The following is a 23,935-nucleotide window of genomic DNA, read 5'->3' as shown; positions in this document are numbered from 1 at the left end:
CCTTTCTGCATATGCATGAAGCACACGTTCACCATTCAGGGTTTTGCACAGAAGTCCAAGAAATGCAAAGCTGTGAAGAAATGCTGCCGCCTACGTGCTGCCCTGGTTTCCCCAGGCAAAGGGTGATGATCTGGTAAAGCTGCTGGATCCCTGCCAGCAGGGCTTGGGATCCAGAAAAGGGCAAGAGCATCAGAGCAGCTGCGCTGCTCCGGATCAAAGCCCGCATTGCCCCGATGGCCCATTGCTGGCAGACAGTGGAAGGAAAGTAAAACCTGGGTGAGCAGGGCTGGACGTGTCCACACTGAGCTTTCCCAGCCTCTCACTATTCAAGGTGCAGGGATTTCCAGAGCTAGGAGTGGTTTATATGAACTTAGCAACCCTCAAAGGATTTCTAAACCTGGGAGCATGAGTAGGCCAGGACAAGCTCTCAGGGAACCCTGGGATTTTTTAGCTTCCTTGGAGCAGGACTCATTTCTTCAGCTTTATGTCAGAGTGACTGGATCAGACGGGGCTTTTGTAGCTGCCACAAAGGACAGCCTTCCCGTTGCTGTGTCAGCTCCCTGCCTCTCAAGAGGAAGTGATGCTGCCTGCCAGAAAGTTGAGGCTAAATGCACTGATGTTTCCTCATGCCTTGGAAGGGAAGAGAAGTCTGGAGAGAACTATTGTGTTGTATAGGAGCTTTGCCAGTACAATGCCTCATAATAACAGCTACTCTTCCTTCAGGTCATTAAGTTACCATTTTTTTTAGTACTCTTGCTCATGACAAGTATGTCTTGAGTTTAAAGAGATTGTTTCCTTCTCTTTCCTTTTTCCTGACTTACTAAATATATCTGGGGGCTTTTCTGTCCTTATGGCTGTGTATCCAAATATGCCTGTTCAAATTGTCATCTTTCAGATCTTTCCTCAAAGGAGCTGTAACCAGATAACCAACATGTTTGTGCCCTGTGTCTGTGGTTCAGTGAGAATAAGAATGAGGAAATACTGTGAGGGGCACTACAGATGAAAAAACTGGATTTGGAATTTTAAAAAGGTCCATCTACTCTCAGAGACAGTCTCACATCTGCTTTGTCCATGCCTCATGAGCAAGCTGCAACCTGGAAGCCACAGAGCTCAGAGTGGTGGTGAGTTAAGCTTTCTTCCCAACCTGTGGTGGGTTCCATACATCTGGGCTCAGGAGGGTGTTAGCATGGCTACACAGCTTCAGTCTGGAGATGGCTTTTGTCCAGTTGGCAGTGAAGGGGGCTGGATTGACAGGCAGCTGTTTGCATCAGCCAGTGTAGACATGCCCAAATTCTCCTACTCTACTACTGGAGGGTACCCAGATATTACAGTGATGAGGGCAGTCTGAGAACCTGTTTAGACCGGAACATGGGTTTCAGTGGCAGTTTTCTGGCTGATTAATTGGGTGACTTTGTGCAAGTCTCAACTTGCTGCTGCCCTATCCAATAAATGGGAATAGCAGCATTTGCCTCCCTTCGTAAAACACTTTGAGGTCTACGGATAATCCTCCTCCTTTTTCCCACCCATGATGATGGGACCAAGCGGAATCTTACAACACATTGAGTTTCTGTGGTCTAGTGTTTGCCAAGCATTTGAAAATTACTCTTTGGCTTGAGTTTACAGTGTCTGTGATTGCCACGTGATTTCTCATGGAAGCTCCTAGTTGAAATCAGGTCACTGTACAATTGCAAATGCATGCGATTAGGAGAGACACTGAAGTAGTCATCAGGAGCATACAGACCCATGATGACCTAAGTGTCCACCCTGTGAGCAGTAACCACACACATCAATAATCTCTTCAATAACCTACAGCATTTTGTGGTCTGAAGGTCTGCAAACATTTAAGAGTGGAAAACCCTAAACAAGAGAAGAGTCTTCTTGACCACCACACTGCTCTCTCCGTTACCCAATAAGCTGTGCATGCAGTGGACAAAGCGAAAGAAATACATCTCCACTGGGCATTTGGAGATGTTCTCACAACATGATGTTCAACATTTTAATTCAAGGACCTTGTGCTGCTGTGGACATCTGATATTTTAGGACACAGTGTCTTCTTTCCCTGGATTTTTCTTGGCCAAGGATGTTTTCTCTTCTGCTGGATATAAGTCCATTCTTAGATCTTCTCCTAGCAGGTACCAAAGGGATGTGTGACTGAGGTTGTGTTATTTTTCACAATGACCTGAAAGAAAACCTAAATCATTGCCAATAAACCTTACAAGTGACTTGGGAACTGAAGAGTAAGTAGTTAAGAAAACAGGTCACTAATAGACAGAGTTCTTCCCAAAGAACATTGCAAGGCTGTACCAAGCCTTGAAGAGCCAGGAAACCAGCAGAGATTTGTATCAGAAGAGAGGCCAAGAGGTGGCTTGATCCCAATCTCTCAGCACTCAAAAGAGGAAGAGAAATGTGGAAAAGACACATGTATACAGAAATCTTATGGCCGAAACTTAAAGCTGAATATTTTGTACTTTGTGTGGGGAGGGGGAACAGGAGCAGTAACTAGCCTCAAGGCTTCTATAATAGTTCCTATAGTCCCCAAGTGACTCGGGGCAGGTCTTTTAAAAAATAAGCCATAGTTCTAAGAAGAATGATCTGAAGGGTGTCCTAGAGGTACCAGATTACATGGCCTTCTTGAACCATATAGCTTGTGAATGGTTGCTCTAGGTCACTCCAGCCACAGTAATGTAAAAGTAACTCTATCTTCACATCTTGACAAACGCTGAGCAGAACTGGGGAGGGTAACAGCAATTTAGATGTCATTGTGTTTTGGTTATTTGAGTTAATATTAGGTTATTTGGGTCAAGCTGTTTGGGTTAACTTGAGCTACCTCTTTGCTTGTCCTTTGCCTTTACTGTATCATTACAGGATGACAACATCAGAATTACCTGCTGGCATTTCTTCCTTTAAATCAGGGGGAGGGGAGAAAGCACAACATAAAAATTGCCCATCAGTGGGCACAAATAAAAGGCTGCTGCCATTTCCCAGAGCAGTGCTCAGGCTCTGCTCCTTGGACCAGGGCTGTGAGGTCCTCAGCACCTGGCTGGACCAGACCCAGTGGTTGTGTATTTCATGAGACCTATCAGATATGATCTGTCCATACACAAGCCATGTTTTACTTAAAAAGTAAATTACATTACATGGGCTATAATGTTCATTTTCAAAGAGGACCCACCTTAAAAACATTTTGTTTAATAAAATAACTTAATTAGAAGAGAGCTTCTGGCTGGTGTGGTTGAGGCTGTGATAATTTTTCCTTCTCAAATAATTTTCTCTGTTTATTATACTTAATTATAGTGTAATCATGTATCCATCCTCTAGGCAAATTATGCAATCAGAAAATGTGAGTGGCTCATTTGCCACTGCTATTGGGACCAGTGTTTACATCCCTAGTTTAAAATACGAGCATAATTTCTGTTATTTATAGTATATACATATATACGCACGTATAAAAGATGTTTCACACAGAATGAAGAATAGGTGTCCATACTTTATTGGCTGTCGTTTTTACATCATCCACCCAATTCACCTGTGGCCTGTTAATGAAATCATCCAAAGCTCAGATACCTAAAATCTTTACATCCTACCATGAATTTTCTCAGATGCAAAACACACAGCTGAGGAAGGTGGAAGTTCCACAATTTAACTTTATTTTGGTGGGAGGATTATGATTACATGTAAGTGCTTTTTTTTTGCATTTCACTTTCTAATATTCTGGCCAGAATTTCTCAGCACCACAAGAGAGAAAGGAACCCTGCAATACTCATTTACAGGGTGTAGATTTGTGTTCAAGCCAGGGGTTCAGACTAATTTATTTTTTTTTTCTCCCACGTGCTTCATGATCTTTCTTGCCATGGCAGCACTGACTTTTAAGGGCTAGGCTATTCTCCCTTTTGTTTTTATTGATGGGAATTGAGAGATCATGTTTAAACACAGGGAAAGATGAAGTCAAACATCCAAATTTTTACAACCTTTTTGAAATTGATGTTTTGTCTTTCTTTGGCCAGCTCTTCAGCATGAACACAAACCAAATTCCTGCTTGGCAATTTCAGCTTCACTTCATGTGCTTATTTTGCAGACATGAGGCCACTCTCACCAATGGCAGAGAAGGAGATGCATCTGTTGGTGAAGTTCAGTCCAGCATCTGCTGGTATCCAAGACCTGTGTTTATTCCAGATGGCAAAGAGGTGAGCCATCCATGTGAAGTGGCAAGCCTACCTGCCACCTGGACAGCCCACATCTGATGGAAACCTGGATAACTATTTGATCTACCCTATTTTCCCCCCACCAGGGAACTGGCCCTGCCTTTTGCAGTGCTGCTCATCTACATGGTGCTCTCTACAAGTGTCTTGCAAACACACCTTTGCAGGAAAGAAAAGGCCTCAGCCACATGGGCAAAATGGAGTTTTGCCACATTGCAGCTGAAGGGCCAGGGCTTGCCTGGGGAGTGGTGGAGAGGCTGGGGTGGAGCTGGGGTGGCACAACTAGGTGGAAAGAGCCAGGAATGTGGAACCTGGGGTGAGGGGCAATGGAAGAGCCAGGAGTGGTAGTCCCCCAGATGCAGTTTGCAACTCAGGGGAGGAGAAATAAGATGATTCCTGATCATCCTCATCAGCCTTGCAGCTCCCCTGTACAGGCAGTGGCCTCAAACAACCTTTCCCTCTCCATACCCTCAAAATGCAAGCACTGCCCTGTTTCTCTCTGTCCCAGAAGACAGCTGTCAGTTTTGGTCTCTGAGGGAAAGGCCCTAGAATCAAAGCCCAGACCCAGGCAGATACTTCATGGTATCCTGAGATCCAATAGAAGTCCAGGGAGATTTTTCAAAGGAGCCACCAAATACCCCTGAGTAGGTGCTGATGCTCCATCCTGACCTGCTGACCAAGTGAGGAGGCTGTATGTTGGCTCACATGCAGGTAGGCCAAAACAGCCGAAACAGGGCAGAAATAGCAAGCCATGTGTTCGCAGCATGAGCTGTAAAGTCCTCACACGCGGCAGATAAGACAAGATATGCCAACAGCCCCGAGTCTGCAAGCAACACAGTAGCTCTGTGGAGTGCCTAAGGACCACAAGACCAGGCACTGACTCAGCCCATGGCAAGCAGGCATCTCCCTGGAGTGGGATGAGACAGGAGTCATAGGTACGTAAGATGGTTGTGTTTTTTCCTCATGTTATCCTGTTTTTCTCAGATCCCAGCTTCAGACAGCTGTCTGCCATCCCCTTGGACCAGACACCAAGACACTGGCAATCAGCTGGCATTACTGTCACAAGCAGAGGTACAGTGCCCTGGACTGTCTGAACCTCCACAGCCTTTTCCTGCAGCAGTTCCTGCATGGTGTGGAATAGGTTGGGACTCAGCGAATGGAGCTCTGGCAGATCGGCCTGCTGCCAGGGAAGGATTTGTCCATTACAGTCTCACTTGCTTTCTGGGTGTGGCCTGAAAAGGAGGGTTTGAGCCAATATTTGTTGGGGTTTTTCCATCCTTGGTTTTCCCATGCCTTGCATTCTGAAGTAAATGCCTTAAAAAGCAATATTATAAGTGCCTGGCTCCAGAGTAACACTTTCCACCTGTTGGTTTGTAGATGTTGCAGAACAAATGCTGTATTTAACTACATTTGAGAGATGGGAAGCTGTGATGCAATTTACCTGAGGTCAGCCAGCAGTCTGAAGGAAGGGCTTGGAGCAGGAGTCCAACTGCCAAGACCCTGAGCGGTGTGCCAGGCAAGAGCAAGGCTTCTCCATCCCTTCCTGCTTTGTTTCCCCTTGTGTTCCTACAGAAAAACAAAATAGGCAGAAATTAAATAGTGATTAACTCCAGCATTTTTACTAGGGGAGTCTGCAGCCAAATGAAAGGTGGCTGAATTTAGTCTGGTATTAGCCACTGATTCTGAAGAACTTCTTCTGAAATCAGCCCAAGAGCTGACAGCCCACAGCTCTGAGTAAGAGCTAGGGCCGTCATTTCTAATCTGAGATCTATTCAGTTGAATTTCAGTTATCAAAAAGCCAAAGGGAAGCCTGACATATGTTTATATCTTTCGCTACTCCATTAAAAGCTGCATCTGAGAGAAGACAGAAATTATACATGGATATGAGCTCTATGTGATAACCTGTTTTAAGCCTTCGATGATCACATAGTGCAGAAAACAAAGCCACGTGTGGCTTAGTTACTTTATGTATGGATCATTGCCATTATTGGTGAAGTTAAGTCCATGCATCCTGCCAGCTGGGGGGGTTCGTACAGTGGACATGAAGGAGGCCAAATAGCAAGGAGTATAAGAGAAATTTTCATTCCTGTACATGCTCTTAAGAGGAGCTCTGCTCATGGACTAGGGCTATTGTGTGACTGTACTATCATGAAGTGGAGCAAATACCCTCATTTCCACCCTCAGGATGGTATGTCTGTGCTCAGCCTCGAGACCAAGAAGGCTTCTAGCCAGCCAGCATGGGGAAGCCAAGGTTCCCTGGGAAGTCTCAGCCCCAGAAATCTGGCCCAGGACATGCCAAGCTTCATGTTCCCAGGGGAGCATTGTACTGGTATCTTAACTGTCCAAGTTAAAGCCAGCAGAAGTAGTTTTCCATTCACACCTTCAGTTTTCATGTCAACATGCCATAATGACAAGAGGCAGCAGATGCATGCAAACCAGGAAGGATATTTGGACATATTAGGCAATGGGGATCAGTTCATTTAGCTCACAAACCCCCACCATGACTCCAGCTGAGATATCACGAGTCAGTGTCCACAGCTACAATGGAGCAAACTGAAAGCTCCTCATAAATGAGAAGAAAAATGGGCTTTGCCCAAATTTATTGAACATTTTATTTACACCCCCACCTCCTGTCCCAGTCTGCAAAACCTAAACCCTGCTGTTATAAATTACTACTCCAGTTCTGTTTGGATTCAGTCTCCCTCTCCCTCTTGGAGGCAGAGCTGACACCTTTCATCTCTAGCAAAGGATTGAATGACAGGCATCCAGCTAAAATCCTATGTTACCAGCTAGAAGTAAAGCACACTTTTCCATCAGCTATGGGACGTGTTTCCCAAATGTGCTGGTATCTCCAGTCCCCTCTACTTTGTCTGTGAAACTATTGCTTTGCATAATAGAAGGGAGAGACGCTTAGACCATCTGGCAGGCAACGCCATGTATAATTTAGGTTGCTTCACTTGCTCTCCCATCAACAACAGGAACATTGTTTCCCTCTTGCTTCCCTTGATCTCTTAGACCTTTGCTTAGAAATGCAAGGTCAAAAGCAACAGTCGAGGAGTAAGCTGTATCCTGAAAGGGGCTGCAGAGTTTTGAGGGATGCCTCTGCTTGTGGATGAGATTCCTGCACAACCAGGTCATTTCTAGATTCTACATGAGCAAAGTGATGAAGAACTCACTAAATCCCAGTCAGGAGAGGACAGTTGATATTATCTTATATGTAAATGCCCCTTTGCCTTCCCAGAGGAACCTAGTTCCCTTCCAGCTGTGCCTGGGGCCTGGGATCACAGCACCTGGGCATTGTGTTCTGGGGAATCAACACCAAGGCCAATATCACTGCAGCCAGTTAATCAGCCCCCCCATATGCATCCAACAGTCCACTTGTGTTCAGCATGGAGAGAGGTTCTGGAGCTGACACAGAAGCTATATCATCTCCAAGGGACCCTTCAGCTCAGAGACCAAGCCATCTTTTCATCCCCATTGGTGGACAGAAACCTGCACCAAGGAAACTACCATTTGCTGCTATCCCTGTATGTCAAGAGGAATATCTTGGGCCTATCCAGACCTGCACTCCTGTTTAGCCATTCTTAGCGAGTACAGTCAGGTGGTTAATGCCCTGATGCTGAAGTTTATGGCTTAAATCAATGGGATTATTCATGAGTTCAGAGATAACCATGTGCTTTTATACTTCACTGGAATGGCGTCTAAAGCTGACAGCTGGGAATCAAAAGCTCTGAGTCACCAGGTCCCTCCTCTCCTTCCTGTGTGACCAGTCTACCTGTGTCTGCTTCCTTGCCTGCCACATAAGGAAGATGACAATTGCTTTTATCTGATGGTTACTTTCAAATGGCCCTAAAGGCCTCTTTTGGTCTGACGAAAATTCAGTAGAAGCTGGACTAACATGGAGAAGACAGGAGGACATTAAACTAATGAAGGCGCTGAGGCTCAGGAAGGCAATTACATCCTTTCTTCCTCCCCACATTCCCACACAGGTTACTCAGAGATTGATTCAAAATTTTTTTACAGGCTAAGAGGAGTGGGAGGCCACAGAAAGGCTGAGACAAATGCCTCTGAGCTGGTGAAAGGCTCAGGTGGGGTGGTGGCTTGGGTGCCCAGTGCAGCAGATTGTTATGCTAGCAGGTTCCCAGCAGTAGTTACACCTTAAGAGTCCCTGCTCAATTAAAAACTGTGACCTTGATTCTGCAAACCTCTTCTTCACATGTGTGGTTTGTAAAACAACAACATGCACAGAAAGGAGAGAGAGAGAGGGAAAACACAGGTCAATTACATATATTTTACTCCCCAATATAGTAAGTCCCCAGGGAAGTGACTGAGACAGCTTCCCATATTTTGGCATGCACATCGCTGAATAAAAGAAGATTTTAAATATGGACTCTAAGTATAGACTCAGTTTTCTTACTGTTTCTTTCCAGGATCAGCCAGTGCTGCCCTGGGACTTGTTTCCCCACGCACCTGGACAAAGCAGGTAGGGAAGCATCGGTTCACGGCACACATTCAGTGCTGAGCTTTAGGAGAGACACACTGCCCAGGATGCAAAAGACTGAAGGGGTCAGTGGCTGATGATGAGCACTTTTGCTTGGTCAGGTTGTCCCTTCAGCATCATTCCTGGGAGGAGAAGTTGCTTTTGTGACCCTGCTTCATTGCACCCACATTTTAGGAGGGAAGCTGGTTTTGACATGCCTTTAGAATAGGCTGGTCTACACCCCCCGTGTTGGTTAAGTCATCAGATAGTATCATCTGCTTGGGTAGTGTGAGAAACCCCATGCAGCACAGTGTGCAGCTGCTGTATCCATGTGAATATGCAGGCTGAAACCCTGCAGAGGAACTGGGGATATCCTCCCAACTGCCCTGTGCTTTTGCAAGCATTTCTAAAGGCAATTGCTCTTGCTTTCCATTGATAGAAATAAATTTAAAAAAAAAAAAAAAAAGAATCAAGCTCTTCAAATTGATAGGTCTCATGAATTTGAAACATTTCTCATTCTTTGGCTGGTATCATTGCCTAGATTAGATTTTTTTAGTATTTTTTTTTTAAGGGAAGATTAAAATAAACAGTATTTATGGTTAATTATTTGAATGACTAAGAAACTCCAGCTTTATTTTAACTTCACAGAAGACCAGGAGATGTTTTTAATGATATGTTTTACTCACATGGCATCTTTCATCCAAGGATCTCAAACTGCTTTTCAAACAATTAATTAATCCTTGTACCTCTCCATGAGACAGTTATTATCTCTGATATTACTGACAGGTAAACAAAGGCACAAAGACGTCAAGGCACAAGATGTTTTCCAAATATTAATTAACTAATTTTCACACCACTCCTTGGGACTGTTACTATCTCTGCTATTACCGATGGGTAAACTAAGGCACAAATATGCAAACAACTGACCCGAGGCCATGCAGGTGAGTCAGTAGCAGAGCTGAGAATAGTGTATGACCAGTCTAAGTCCTAGCTAATTGTTTCCAGCAAGTACTTTGCAGTATTCCTGACAACGGGCAATGCAAGCCCCTGCGTGAAACACAGCTGAAAGCAGCTGGGGTTGTGAAAATATTTCCTCCACTCTATCTCCATCCATTGGAGATCACATTTGCTCACATTAGTTTGCAGCTTCTTTTGAACTTGTCATGCCTGATGGAAGCCAAAGTAACTATGATGAGAAACTGTTTGTTTAAAGTATCTAGGGAGTTTTGAGATACTCCTGTGGTGGTGGCAGTCCAGCAGCATGCAATTTTTCTAGAGTTTATCCCTGTACCCATTCTACACGGCATTCCCAGGTCAGGACTCAGCCACGCACAAGGTGCCACATGCAGAGAATTATGCCATCACTTCTTTCTCCTCCATTCAAGCCTGCAGCCCTGGAGCAAGGACCTGCCCCAGAGCAGCAGTGTGAGAGTGGGGCTGGCTCCAAGCTTACTAACACAAGCTGCTGTAAGCAGGTGTGTACTCTCCTTGTTTATCCACCTTCCTCCTTTGGGACGTGGCAGGGTGCTATTTTTAGGGTTCTATGTAAGTAAGATGTTGGAGAGTTGGAGGAGGACGTTGCCGCAAGGCTCTGGAGGAACATGGAGACCCTACAGGACAGGGCCCCTCACCTGCCCAAATCACCTTGGCTCCTTGCACAGTCCATCAACATTTTAGCCCATGGAGTGAGGGCTTTCTGCCCACCCATGAGAAATGGAAAAAAAAAACAAGTAAGCTGAAGGAACTCTCTGCCCTTAGGAAAGGTCTCCCCTTTTCCAACCAGCTGTAGGGATTCTCTGCACAGGCACCTGAACCCTCACCATGCGCACATCCCAGCTGAGCTATTTCAAACATGGGCTTGGCCTCATCAAATGCAGTCTCATTTCCACATGAAAGAGCTCAAGGAATATGAAGCCAGCTCATCTCTATCGATAAGAATTTGGCATTACTTTCCCCCAGTTATCTATGCTTTCTGTGTACATTAATCACAATGCAAAAACTGGGAGAGGGAGATGCATCTTCTCAGCTGGCTCTCCCTGAGCTCAAGCAATCATCCAGGAATGGAGTTTTTTATGGGTTTGGACTTTTTCTCGTTTTGGTCAGTTGTTGTTTTGTGTTGGTTTTGTTTGTTGTTTTTTCTTCTAAACTTCCTTTTTCCAGTTCCACTCTGCCGGAGTCTGCTTGCTCCCTCCCCTTTGCAATTTGGATGCCTCACTCTTCTTGCTCCAGCTCTGATGCAAGCACCCGGCTGCCGCGTTTGCCAGCCCTGGCATGAGCACCCACTGCTAGTCTAGACACCAGCCTAACTGTAGCCCTAATGCTAGGGTTTAACAGCCTGATCTCGGCGTTTGTCATAGCTCTGCCCACGGTCAGTGCTTTGATCTTAATCCTTGAAAACCACAGTCATTGACAAAGGTAAAATGAATTTCTGTCTTTGAAAGACTTTGATGGCATTCCCTTGTTTTGTGTTGGGTTTTTATTTTGTTTTGGTTTTTTCCTCCTTTGCTCTTCCAGCTGAACTTCATCATAAAACTTCTGATTACAGCTGCAGCTCCAGGACCAGATAGAGTTCATGCTTTCTGCTGTACGGCTGTTTAAAAATCTAAGGGGGAAACCCTGGGACTCTTCTTCTGAGACAAACTGCCAGTGAGTGTAATGTAAACTTTGATGGGAATTGGAGACAGAGGGCCCTCAGGATTTGGTCTTGTACCTTCTGAAAAAAAAGCAAACCAAAACAAAATCATCTCAAATAGGGCCAAGTGCCAAAGGCAGGAGAGAATGAGAACTATTTGGTATTAGATTTCCAGTTGGAAATCCACAGTCTGCCAAGTACTACTATTTGCCTTCATGTAGTACCTAGAGGTTGAGCTGAGACAAGGGCCCTCTATTAGACATTGTATAGACACGTTGTAAGAGATTGGTCTCTGCCCAGAGGTGTTTGTAATTTAAATAAACATGATGAGCAAATCAAGTGTTACTAGCTCCATCTTCTAGCTGGGGAAGTGAAGGCAAGGTGTGTACACACCATGTCCAAGGTCACACAGGGGATCTGAATTCATTGCAGGGCTCCAGGTTACCTTCATGCAGGTGATGGTTGCTGGTGAGCTGTGGGCTCCAAAAGTGATGGCTGGACCATCAGCATGCAGCTAGATAGCGGTGCCTCTTCTTTGCAACGATTTATTACACTTTAACCTGCTTTAAATTGCAGAGCTTGGCTCACCAAAGAGGAGTGCTGCAGATCTCTTAGCAGCTCAGCCTCAAATAGAGAAAAAGTCAGCAGCTTTTCAGCCAGACTGTTTTTTTTTTCATAAGGTTATAAAACCAATAGTGTCTTCTCCCTCTGAATCTACTGTATGAAGCAATCTACTTGAGGGAGGAGAAGTCCAGGGGACTTAAAGATGGTAGTAACTCTGCAAGCACCACCAGCAATGTCCAGAATGGCTTTCAGGTTATCCAGCTCCTATCTAGGAGAGGTCATTTGTCCAAAATGGTTTTGTTAAACTAGCAAGCAAACAAATCTGCCTTCAAAACTGGAGCTGGCTGAAAATGTTCCTGTCGTCATATATAAATATCACATAAACACATATATATACACACAGATAGTCAGAAACTGGGAGACTGTATATAGGTAGTATGTGTAGTTTAGACAGAAACGTGTATATATTTTATGTGTTTATACTCACAAATACTCATATTCCAAATACCCGTAAAACTGTGTTTTCCTAGTTTTTCCAAACACTTCACTCATTGATTCACAGATGCCAAATGTTGACACAATATGTTAAACTGAAATGCTGAGTTTCCCATGGAGAGTTTTCTGCAGTTTTGGAGAAGCTCTGCTCAACATTTATTTCAAGATCTGAAGGAATTTGATTAGCATTTTGGTATTGCCCATTCCTGACCACTCCGAGTTCAGCCGGGACTGGAGGAGCACTTGATGAGTAAGGCTCTTTTGTTATTTACAGTCTCATCAAAACAATGAAGTAGCAGGAATCTCCTTAGAGAGCAATATATCACAGTATTTGTCAAGATTATTTCCAAATCAAAGATGATTTCCAAGGAGCAGCAAGGGTGTAATCTTGCAGCCAATCAAACCAGTGGCAAAAATCCCAATTTCTGCACAGTATTCTTAATGGAGCCTCTGAAATTTTGGAACTTCATATATTATGTCTAAAAGGTCCTGTCCAAATTCAGCATCTGCATGCCTTACAGAGGCATGACCCTAGAAAAAAGTGATGAAAAATGTCTATTTTAAAAACAAATATCCCTGTTTGTAATGAGACCAAAGGGAAAATTAAGAATCTAGTACTTAATACTGACACCTGCCACTTGCAAAATCTCTCCACCACTAGAAACAAATATCTGTGAGAGTCTGGAAAATTCTGGTCACATTTTTTTCCTCCTTTACTTCTATTTTGCTCACTGGTACATCTGGCCAGTAATAGCACTGACATTGCTAAATGCCATGAAGTGAAGATGATGACGTTGCCTTATGTTCTAGTTCCAGGTGAGATGGCAACAGGAATGGCTGTAATTCTTACCAAACAAAATAAGTATTTGACAGTGTTTTTGGATATAGTTGTTAGGTCCCAGCCACAGCGATTAGTCAGAATACCCATAAATATCACTGTCATCGAACTCTGATTTCCAAGTTCTTTGCTCCAAATGCCCACTGGCAGTGAAAACCCACTTGAGCTCTAGCCACTGGGCTATAAAATCCCCCTGGGCTTTCCTCAGTTCTTAGTGCCATGCCCAGGGGTCCCCACCAGTACAATTGGGTGAGCATTTTGGTGGGGGGATGCAAGAAGCACATCCCATATGGTGGATCACCCAGGAGGAAAATGCCCCCATTGCTTATCATATGGCACACATGATCTCCCTTGAGCTTCATTCCTGTTGTCACAGCCTCCAGTCACGTCAGTAGGAAGGGGTCAGTCCCCAGTGTGAGGAGCAGATATGGAGGCTGGCAAACTACCCAGGTTGAGTATCATAAATGTCGGGGTTAGTCTTCACTTTACCTGTCTGTGTTGTAAACCAAGCTAGACAGATTCCCGGTACCAATAAACAGGGCAGTTCTGACACTGCCATGTAAGAAAATCCAGTTTCCCAGAGGAAACCTAGGACAAAATAGCCAACCCCAGATATTTATCACTTCACGCTTTGTTAATGCAAACCAACACAATGCACACTACAATAAATCCATTACTGAGTCTTACTAGAACAAACTGATATTCCCACATGACTAATTTCAAGCTGGAAGGGTTTGGTTGATTGTAGTTTTTTTTCTATTGATGCTTTTTTTGTGATGGAGAAGGTATTTTTCAATTGAAAAATTTTGCCTCCAAAAATACTGTTTCATTGAAAGACTTAGAGATTTCCACGAGAAAAAACTAACACCAACAATTCTAATATTGCCTAAGTAAGAGATTTGTTCCTCTCCTTATCACCTCAAAAAATAAAATTAAAAAAAAAATTAAAAATATTAAGTGGAAGAACAAAATGCATCCATGTCAGCAATATTTTTAATGCAGGAGAGCAGCAGTCTCTGGCTACTTCTATCATTTACTCCTTATGCTTAAATCTGGTTTTGCTCCAGCTCTGCCTGCAATGGGTGGCTGCTCTACCCAGGGCAGAAGAATCCCAAAGCCAGGCAGGGTTGGACTCAGAGGTGAGCTCACATTCCAAGCAGACCACTGCAGTTCAATAACAGTAACAGTGATATGTTCAGAGCCTATTATAACCTATTTAACCCCAAAATTAGCTCGGCTGAGTTGGAAATGCCAGCAACAACAATGCTCTTAGAGGTATATATGGACCTGTAGCTTAGAACTCGGTGCAGTCAGATGAAAGATGGGCTAATGCAGAAGGAAGTCCACTGGATTTGCAAACATGAACAGAGCTCAGCATGTTGGGGTAGAGAAAAAGCACAGCTGTATGGCATCATTTAAGCCTCAAAGGAGAGCCCAAGTGCCAGCCAGCACAAGGAGTTAAGGGGCACCCCCAGAGAAGGGCACAAAGGTAGCACTGATGAGCAGCACTTGGCCTTGCTCCCACAAAGGTCACAGCTGGGTCCTCTATTAACTTTTCCTCAACACAGCATTATTGAGAATTACACCAAGCTATTCGATAGTAATGCCTCCCTCCCACAGACATTTCACAAGAAAAATAAAAGTATTTGACATCCTTGGCATAAGCAAAGACAGTCAAAGGCTCTGTTATCTTCTTTTCTAAGCTGGAGGATTTGGCTACGAGTAGACAAAGGTCCCTGTCCAGCAAAGCGTGTGGGTAGTATCACTCATGAGTAAACTGATGCACAAACCTGCTAGATTTGTCTAAGCAGATCTCTAAAGGTGTGTCCTGGGCTTAGCTACAAGATCCTCCATCTGGAAAATACAAGTAATCAGTAAAAATGTGTCTCCCTTAATTAAATACATATATATATATATATATATATATATGTATATGTATTACTATAAGGGGAAACTGTTCTTTATTACTGTTTCATTACCAGTATCCTTTTGGAGCTGAAGTTCCTGTGGACACAAGCAGCAGCCAGATTTATCAGACAACCCTTAAGTGTGGCAAAGTTGTTCCCATTCATTTCTTTGCTTATTTCCATTTCCCATCCTATCAGCTCAAATTAATTTAGGTGGGAGGAGGTGAAGCAACTAGAACAAACAATTTTTAAGGCTGCACTGAGTAGATGGTAAGAAAATATTATAAATTTCATTTCATGCCTTCTTGCCAATTGTTAGAAATGTGCAGTCCATATGAATTCATATAACAAGGAGGGAATGTTGGGAAAACCAATAAAGATTTTGTGGTCTTAACTATAATGAATGTAGTTTGATATAGAGTCTGTTTTTCACTGCATGGCAAAATGAATCATAAAGTACTGGACCTTGAAACTCCTGCATTTTTTAACAATAGCCTGGGGACAGTTTACAGTGTAATGAATTGTAATTAACCCACCTTCAAAATCTTTTATGAGTATTTTGCCAATTAGCTTCGCATGCTTGCTAATGACTCATGGCCAGTGCATGTCTTTACAGAGCAGGCTTTTACAGCACACGCTCGCCTGTTAAGTCAGCAGAAGTATGTGGGATGGTGAGGTAGACACAGGTAAGACCTAGCCAGTCCTGGCAAACTCCATATTTCAACATTCAAAGAGCCCTTGCTGTTCTCTCAGACCTAAAATAACTGCAATAATGTATAGCAACGGCAAAAGGCTTTGGTTTCCAAAGGATTGCAAGGAATGCAAAGGGCTCAAGTCCTGACATCTGTTGTTACTTAGTACTAACATATATAATGCTGCTAATTGCTGAGCCATCTTTGTTTTCCTTACTTAGCACTAGGGTTAGAATTATTTTATTTTTGTGGTTCATGGCTTCCTGCCACTTGCAACACAAAGTCCACTCTAAAGAAAATAAAACAACTACCAGGCTGCCTACTAACAGTGTGTGGAGAGCTGGGGTTGTTTCTTCCCCCTCTTCTGTTTTTGGTTGATTTTGGGGTTTGTTTTGTTTTGTTTAATTAAAGAGAAGTAAGAAGTGACATGTCCCAAACAGACCTGGCAGAGCTGGGACCAGACCAATGTCACACCAAAAGGCCACATGGGCCAGTGTCCTGTCTCCCAGCATAGGCAGGAGATGTGGGAGGAGGAAAATCAAGGTTCAGCGTGATCCCTCCCCTGCTGTACCCTCCTTGCTTCAGGCAATCTGTTGTTTATGGACTTCCCAAAACAGAGGCTGCCTCCAGACCAGTGTGTTTTAACAGCCACCCGTGGATCTATCCTTCTCAAATGTTTTTGATCCCTTTCTCAAACCATTTATAACTTCTGGCTTCCGCAACATCCTGTGGCAATGAGTTCCACAATTTAATTATGCTTTGTATGATAAAGTGCTTCCTTGTGTTGGTTTAAACCTTCTTGTGTGACAGCGTCATCAGGTCCCCTCTAATTCTTACAAGAACCAGTGAACAACCGGTTTCTATTTGCCTTTTTCTGTGCCAATCATGATGTGACCTTTTACTGTACCTTCTGCTGCTGTCATTGCCTTCCACCCTGAAGACTCCTCATCTGCTTTTTTTTTTCTTTTGTCCCATCTTTATGGAAGCTGTTGCCTGTCCTCATCCTGAATCCTTTCCTTCCTGTGCTTTCTAGTTCAGGAGTCAAATGGCCAGAAAACATACTACCATGGAGATTAGTTTCAATGAGGAGTGTGATAATGATGCTTTCTGATTCATTCCTGCCTCTTTGCCAATTCATTCTTAACATGATAATCGCCTTTCTGATGGACTTCAAATTGTATTTGTGGAGGCCTCCAAGCTCTCTTTGCCACATGTTACATCTAGGGCTCATCTAATGTTGAAGAATAGTTAAGGTGAGATTTCTGCATGTGCTCTGCTTTTGTTGACGCTGCACTGTATCAGTCATTTTATTGCCCAACCACTCAGGATCATGAACTCTTTTCGGCGGTGCTTTGTGGCTGGATTTAGTTTTACAGCACTGAATAATTTGCATCATCTGCAAAATTTCTCATCTCACTATTCATCCTTTTTTTTTTTTTTTTTTTTTTTTACTGGGCTGTTTATGAATATGCCTGAACATTATCAAATTAGTAGTTCAACAACCTCAGTTCTAAGTCATGAACAAAAGCATGACTCTTGCACAAAGATCTGTAGCAGACATCCTAGCCAAAGCCTTGAGGGGGGACTCACCAGTAACCTCCCACAATAGTGAGCAGAGCTTTCTACCCATCTTCCAAAAAGACAGCTTTTAACTTCTTATAACTTCAGGAAAGAACTCTCTTTTCTCATCTCTTATCATGAAGCCTCATTGTAGACAGTTTTTAGGCATTTGTGTTTATTGGCACGAGTCTCCTAACTCCTCTGAGCATGTTATCAATATGGAGTGGGTAAGCTTGAGAAATCAGTGATAAGAAGGCCCATCTGGTGTGTCAAGTATTTCATTCCAAGGCCAGGGATATGTCATTTGTCGGTCTATTATTTTAATAACTATCAGATCATCTGTCCTTTATGATCATGGTTTCTCCATAAACTATGCAGACCATCAAATGGAGGGACCTCAAGTTGGTAAGACAGTCTCAAAAACAAGGTCTATTTTTTTATGCCAAATACAGAATCACTTATGTTTATAGGTGAGCTGCACACCTTTTGCACTGGATTTCTATAGTTTATCAGCCAAAACCACAGAATCTGTCTTTCATGCAAGAGACCACAGCATCATGGGCTTGATTTGATGTTCCTGAACATTACCTGGTTGGTGCTGCTTCCAGCTGCCCTCCTCTTGGGGAATTCTCAGCTACACTGAGATGTGAGTTCATATGAAATCTCTCTGCTTGCACACACCAGCTAAAGAGCTTTTTCTCTTTATTTTAGCTTGGTATAGATCCAGTTCTCCTGGAGGATTCACACTCATGGGAGTGTGAAACCCCATGGAGCAGTTTGCATTGGTGAGCCATTTCCTTGTTTCACAAAATATTGCCCCTTCTCTGCTGTCCGGGATCATTCTCACCCTCCCGTTAGTCAGTTGTCCTAGTGGTTTAGCAAGAAGGGTCAAACTTGTGCTAAACTCAACCCAAGCCTTCACTTGCACCTCATCCTAGAAAGCCTTGCAGCTGGGAAGCACCCCTGAGGACTGTGATGCTGGGGCTCCCCCGGCTCTCTCGTAGTGCAGGACCTGTCACATTAAGTTATCATGAGTTTCTGAGCCATACCCCTCTGGCATTGTTCCATGCTCCACTTTGCACCTGGAAAACCTGTTTGCTGGACATACAGGGAATCCACTGCAGAAAATATCCCAAACATGAGAGCTCAGCACTTACAGAGAGCGTGACTGGTTGGGTCCCCCATTCTGTGGGACTTCTACAATTCTGGCTACTTCTACACCTAGTGTGCATTTTTCTTCACTGGGGGCCTAATCACAAATCAGTTTAGTCAGTGGAATGCTGGCATTAAATTTAATCAGAGCAGGCTAAGGCCATGTGTTATTTTAGACAATCTAACATGCCATAAAAATGTGTTGAATCATTTCTTTTTATTTTTTTTTAAGAGAAAAAGAAAACATATGGTTAGATAATCAGTGAGAAGACTAGACACCTACACAGGAGAGTTGCAAGCATGCAAATACTCATATACATATTTGAAGATTTCTTGGGTGGTTTGTTGTTTTTTTTTCCCTGCTACACTGTCTGGACAAATTTGGACTTTGATCACTCAGGTAGTGTAATCTGAAATCATGTCACTCGTGTTGGAAACAGAAGTGAAGGAGAGAACATTTAATTCCTGTCTAACATGAAGCAAGGTTCACAGCTGTGGCATTTCATACCAGCAACACCATAGCCTGTAACACAGCGAAGTGTGTGTGGGGGGGGAATTGAAATTATTGCCCTTCTGCCAAAAAGCTAAGGCAGGACTATATTTTTTTTTACTCTTTTTTTTTTTTTTCCTTCTCATTGACTCTAAAGCATAAAAGCAAGCAGTGTTCCTACACTGCAAAAGAAATTGCACAGCCCATTCACTCTGTGTAATACTAACACACTATGCTTGCAGATGTCATTTTTTGTGCACAGTTGCAAAGAAAGGGAGGTCCAGCATGCTGACTGGCTGGGTACTGATGGAGCTTCAAAGGACTTCCAGACTGTCCAGGTAAATTTTCCCTGTAGATTCATTCAAGACAGTGATTTGAGAACAGAAGCCAACCTGGGTAGACCGGAGGTGAACTAACGCTCACAATCTAGTGAAACTTTCAGGATGGATGAAAACCCACCACTGATTAACATCTCTCTTCTTTATCTTCTTTAGCACTTAGCCTCTAAAACTCGGCTGAAATTTGAAAGGCTGGAAGTGGCCACTGCATCCTCAAGTCAAATGCTGTCCATTTTACAACGGGCCAATTCATGCATTTGTCTGTTAGTTCCACAGTGGCTCTTTGTTAAAATGCTCACTCCTTATTCAGGATTTTTCACTAAAGTCTTTCATTCTTTACATCACCCACAATTAATAATAATAAAAAAATCACAGAATCATACAAAGTTAGGGGTTGGAAGGGACCTCTAGAGATCATCGAGTCAGATGCCAGAGCAGGACCACCTAGGGCAGGCCACACAGAAACGCATCCAGGCAGGTTTTGAAAATCTTCAGAGAACAAGACTCAACAGCCTTTCAGGGCAGCCTGTTCAGGTGCTCCGTCACCCTTACAGTAAAGAAGTTTCTCCTTATGTTGAGGTGGAACTTCCTGTGTTCTAACTTACACCTATTGTTCCTTGTCCTATGACTTGGCATCACCAAAAAGAGACTGGCCTCTTCCTCTTGACACCCATCCCTCAGGTATTTATGGATATTAATAAGATCCCTGTTCTCTTCTCAAGACTAAAGAGCCCCAGGTGTCTCACCCTTTCTTCATAGAAGAGATGTTCAAGTCCCTTAATCATCTTTGCACCTATTCATTGGACTCTCTCCAGTAGATCCCTGTCTCTCTTCTCGAACTGGGGAGCCCAAAACTGGATACAGTATTCCAGGTGTGGTCTCACCAGGGCAGAGTAGAGGGGGAGGACAACCTCCCTCAACCTGCTGGACAAACTTTTCTTAATGCACCCCAGGACACTGGAGTGACACTGGCTTTCTTCCAGTCCTCAGGCACCTCTCCCATTCCCCATGATTTTTCAAAAATTATGGAGAGCAGCTCAGCAGCAACATCAGCCAACTCTTTCAGCACATGTGGATGCACCTCATGGGGGCCCATGGATTTGTGTGTTTTCAGTTTATCCAAACAATCTCTAATCCAATCCTTACTGCCCAGTGGAGAGTCTTCCTCCCTCCAGTTTTGCTCCCTTACTTCCAGTGACTGAGATTCCTGAGGGCTGGTCTTAGAAGTAAAGACTGAGGCAAAGAAGGCATTCAGCAATTCTGCCATCTCTGCATCCTCAGTTAGCATATCTCCCACCTCATTTAGCAGTGAACCCACTTTTCCCCTACTCTTCCCTTTCTCATTGATGTATTTGAAGAAGCTCCTCTTGTTTTCTTTCACCTCCCTAGCCATACTAAGTTCCAAGAGAGCCTTGAAAAAAATAAGGAAAAATAACTTTTTCCATGTTGACAAACTGTATATGAAGCAGCTCCTCAAGCACAGCTTCTCCCCTTGGGTTGGTAACACACTTAAGGAGAATTATTTGGCAGGGGGGGGGGAAGGTTGCTGCTGTTTATCCTTGCCATGAAACATCTGCCTGCTCCATGGTAAGGGAAAGCTACAGGGTGGTTAGGAGGCTGAGAAGTTGCATGGGTATCTCCCTGCCCACAGAGGGGCACATTTCTACCCTTTTCAGAGTGACTTTGGCTTCCCAACCCTCCCCACATCAAACACGGGCAGGTTGCAATCGGGCCTGGCAGGAACACATTTTGGGGGGTGTGCAGCTTGTATTTACACACAAGGACAAGCATTATGGCACCAAGCACTTTGATGTCATCCCTGCTTTAACCTCTCCAAAGAACACCTGTTCTGAGCACTCTGTGCTAACCTGGACATTTGAATGAGATGTAGACAAATTCACACAGCAACGTCTCCCTTCTGAGTTTTCCCAAAAGCATTTCATTTCTTTGTGGTTGCCTGCATTATTTTGGTCTAAGCACTCATTTCTTAGGCAGAAAAATATTTTTTTATATAATTCTTTCTTCTTTTTTTTTTTTTTTTTCCCCCTGGGAAACAGTTTTCTGATGTTCTCCAAACCAAGAGATATCTGCTAAGCGCCCACAGGCATGATTCCTGTTGGACCTTGCAGCTTGAGTGAGAAAAGAATCACAGCAGTGGAGTGTTTGTCCTTGCCACCTCAAGTAGTTAGGAAACCTCTTCCTTAATTCTAGCCTAAGTGCATCCATAGCAGTTTATATCATCATTCTTGTACTGCTGCACCCCTTTGCCTAGAGAGTTCATCTTTACCTTCCTTTATTTTTAGCTATTACATGTTTATGGGCAGAAACTGAGCCATTGCTTTTTGCAACTTTTCTCTCACAGTCCCCCCTCCCAAGAGAGCCCTTCCTCACCTTGTCCAGCCCATCAACACGTCTGATGGCTCTTGCTTCAACTCCTCTTTCTTGCTTCTTGTTATAGAAAAAAAAAACTGCACCATGTTCAAGCCAAGCTCTCCTCTGTGCCTGCTGCATTGTCAGTGTCTCACCTGTCCCCTTAGATTCCACCTCCCTTGTCATGGCTCCATTACTGTTGTGTGTCTCAGTCATCTTGAGATTAAAGCACACTAAAGCCTTCTTCCTCCCCAAGCAACAGCTTATTACAGAATGTTGTCTTAGGAACATTACCCAACTCTGTGGGGACGTGCATCAGCTACAGGTCTGGGCTCTCTTCTCCAGAAGAGCCAGGACTTGTCTTAGTTGACACCAGCTGAAGAACCATTTCTAAGTATTCAATACATTAGGGGAGAAAGAAAAGAAGTAGGAAAACCGAGACAGAGCTACACCATATTCTGATAAGATATAGCACTACTGACCAGCCCAGGGACTTCTCCTGCCAACTTAGAAATAAGATATGAACTAGAGTGTTTCTATTTTTTGCATTAAAATGGAAACAGGTGGGAAAGACGTGTGGAATTTATCAAGCCAAAGAAATAGTCTTTTTCATGTTAAAATTCGAATGGAATGGAAATTATAATCTTCCAGTGTTACCGTAGAGCTGCAATATTGTGTTTCCCCTTACTCAGCCTTTAGCAGTAAGGAACCAGCTGCAGTGGAGTTGAAGCTTTGGAGTTTGCTGCTTAGCCCAATGTAACTCTCTCCTAGGTCTGCCCTATTTTGAATTCTTACACCACCTGGCACAGGGAATATTATTGACTCTGGAGAGAAGGGTTGAGTTTTGCAATATTTTTTTAATAGATTGCTAACTGAAAAATAAGAGCAAAAATTAACTGCTGGATAGCAACAACCCCTGGTTTTTGCTGTTCTGACCTAATTTATTGCAGTGAACCTCCACTCCCCTACTAGGTCACTAAGTCAGGTGCTTTGGCTCATCTCAGGTATTTACTGTGTGTCAGCACCAAGCCAGTGGGGTGGGGGAGAGACTGGGGCCACACCAACACCTTGCATTTTTAACCAGATTGCTCTCATCCCCTTCCCTCCTCCAGGTCAGAACAAGTGCAACTGGAGCTGCCCAAAACCTGGGAAAAGTAAGCCAACTGAGGTGGGGCATCTTCCTGAGATGACTTACCAAAGAAAAACCCAAATCCAAAAAGTTTTTTTTAAATTATGACATAGTATAAATGAGACAATTTACCATAAATACTTGGGAATTCATTGATCACAGGGTAGGACCATCTGCATCACTGGTTGGACAAGTATGTAATAAAATGGATTAACAGAGAATGTAAGAGGCTTTTGATTGCCTTCACTTACCCTTAATTATTTTTTAACTGTTCCCAATAAATAGCCCTGAGTCTGTAGTTATGTTAGAGCAAGAAAATACTTATTGATTCAAGAACTTTAAAAGCTGCAGTCAACATTTCAATAGAATTTTTCATCCATGTGAAATCCCACTGAAATCAAATAGATTTGACTACCTGCATTTATTCAGCTCAGCAAAAAGCCAATAATCACAACCAAAGTCAATGCTAGTAAAATGTCCTGCATGGCCCATTTCAAAGGAGTATGTGACTTTTGCAGTGATATGTGCCACAGATATCAGGGCAGTGTGGAAGTGGCAGTAAGCTCCCAGTCTAAATGAGCTTAAAATTGGATTCAAACAGTTCTCTTCTTTTCTTATAAGCAGCTTCTTTGCATTTTTAATTTGCATGAAAAACATGTTTGCATTACATTAAGATTGAGACGGTGTATATATATTTATTTTTTTACTGTTTCGTGCTTCCTTCTGCTTCTTGGTTTCAGACAGAATCAGAAATCCAAAGAGCAAAGTATTATTTGCAGCAGCTCTATGGTCAAGAGATCTTCGAACTCCTTAGAACCAGGAAGAGATGAAAAGCTCACAAGACAAGCTGCTCTCTTGAGGTTCTCATCCCAATTACTGGGATCTGAGGAAGGTTGAACATATGCAGGGGGATGGACTGAGGGAGGAAACATCCAGGTACCTTTCAAATATGCAACCAAACAATCTGAGGTTTGGCTGTCACTTGTCTAGACACATGTTTCAAAAGGGAAAAAAAATAAAAGAAATAAAAATACCCTGTCTGGGAATTCTTAGCCTGTGATTGTTGCACAGCAGAAAAGTTGGGTAATT

The 23,935-nt window shown here is 43.4% G+C and overlaps 1 protein-coding gene across 2 annotated transcripts in view; it reads right to left on the bottom strand.

Moving 5' to 3' along the window:
• BMP2 (bone morphogenetic protein 2) overlaps positions 1 to 23,935 on the bottom strand; it is a 126,269-nt gene that overhangs the window by 44,036 nt on the left and 58,298 nt on the right. The window contains exons 4-5 of one of the 2 annotated variants that reach the window (XM_051614986.1): positions 5,641 to 5,765; positions 3,629 to 4,158 (exon numbers count right to left, since the gene is read on the bottom strand). In XM_051614986.1, coding sequence (XP_051470946.1) covers positions 4,130 to 4,158; positions 5,641 to 5,765 — 154 coding nt within the window. In that variant the 3' untranslated portion in view covers positions 3,629 to 4,129. Of the gene's footprint in view, positions 1 to 3,628; positions 4,159 to 5,640; positions 5,766 to 23,935 lie in introns of those variants that run through there. The other variant, XM_051614985.1, reaches the window with a different exon arrangement.

This window comes from Apus apus, chromosome 3 (genome assembly GCF_020740795.1).
Source record: "Apus apus isolate bApuApu2 chromosome 3, bApuApu2.pri.cur, whole genome shotgun sequence".
In the NCBI taxonomy this organism is placed as follows: Eukaryota; Metazoa; Chordata; class Aves; order Apodiformes; family Apodidae; genus Apus; species Apus apus.
The sequence above is the reverse complement of the archived record's forward strand: the minus strand, read 5'-3'. Positions and strand labels throughout refer to the sequence as shown.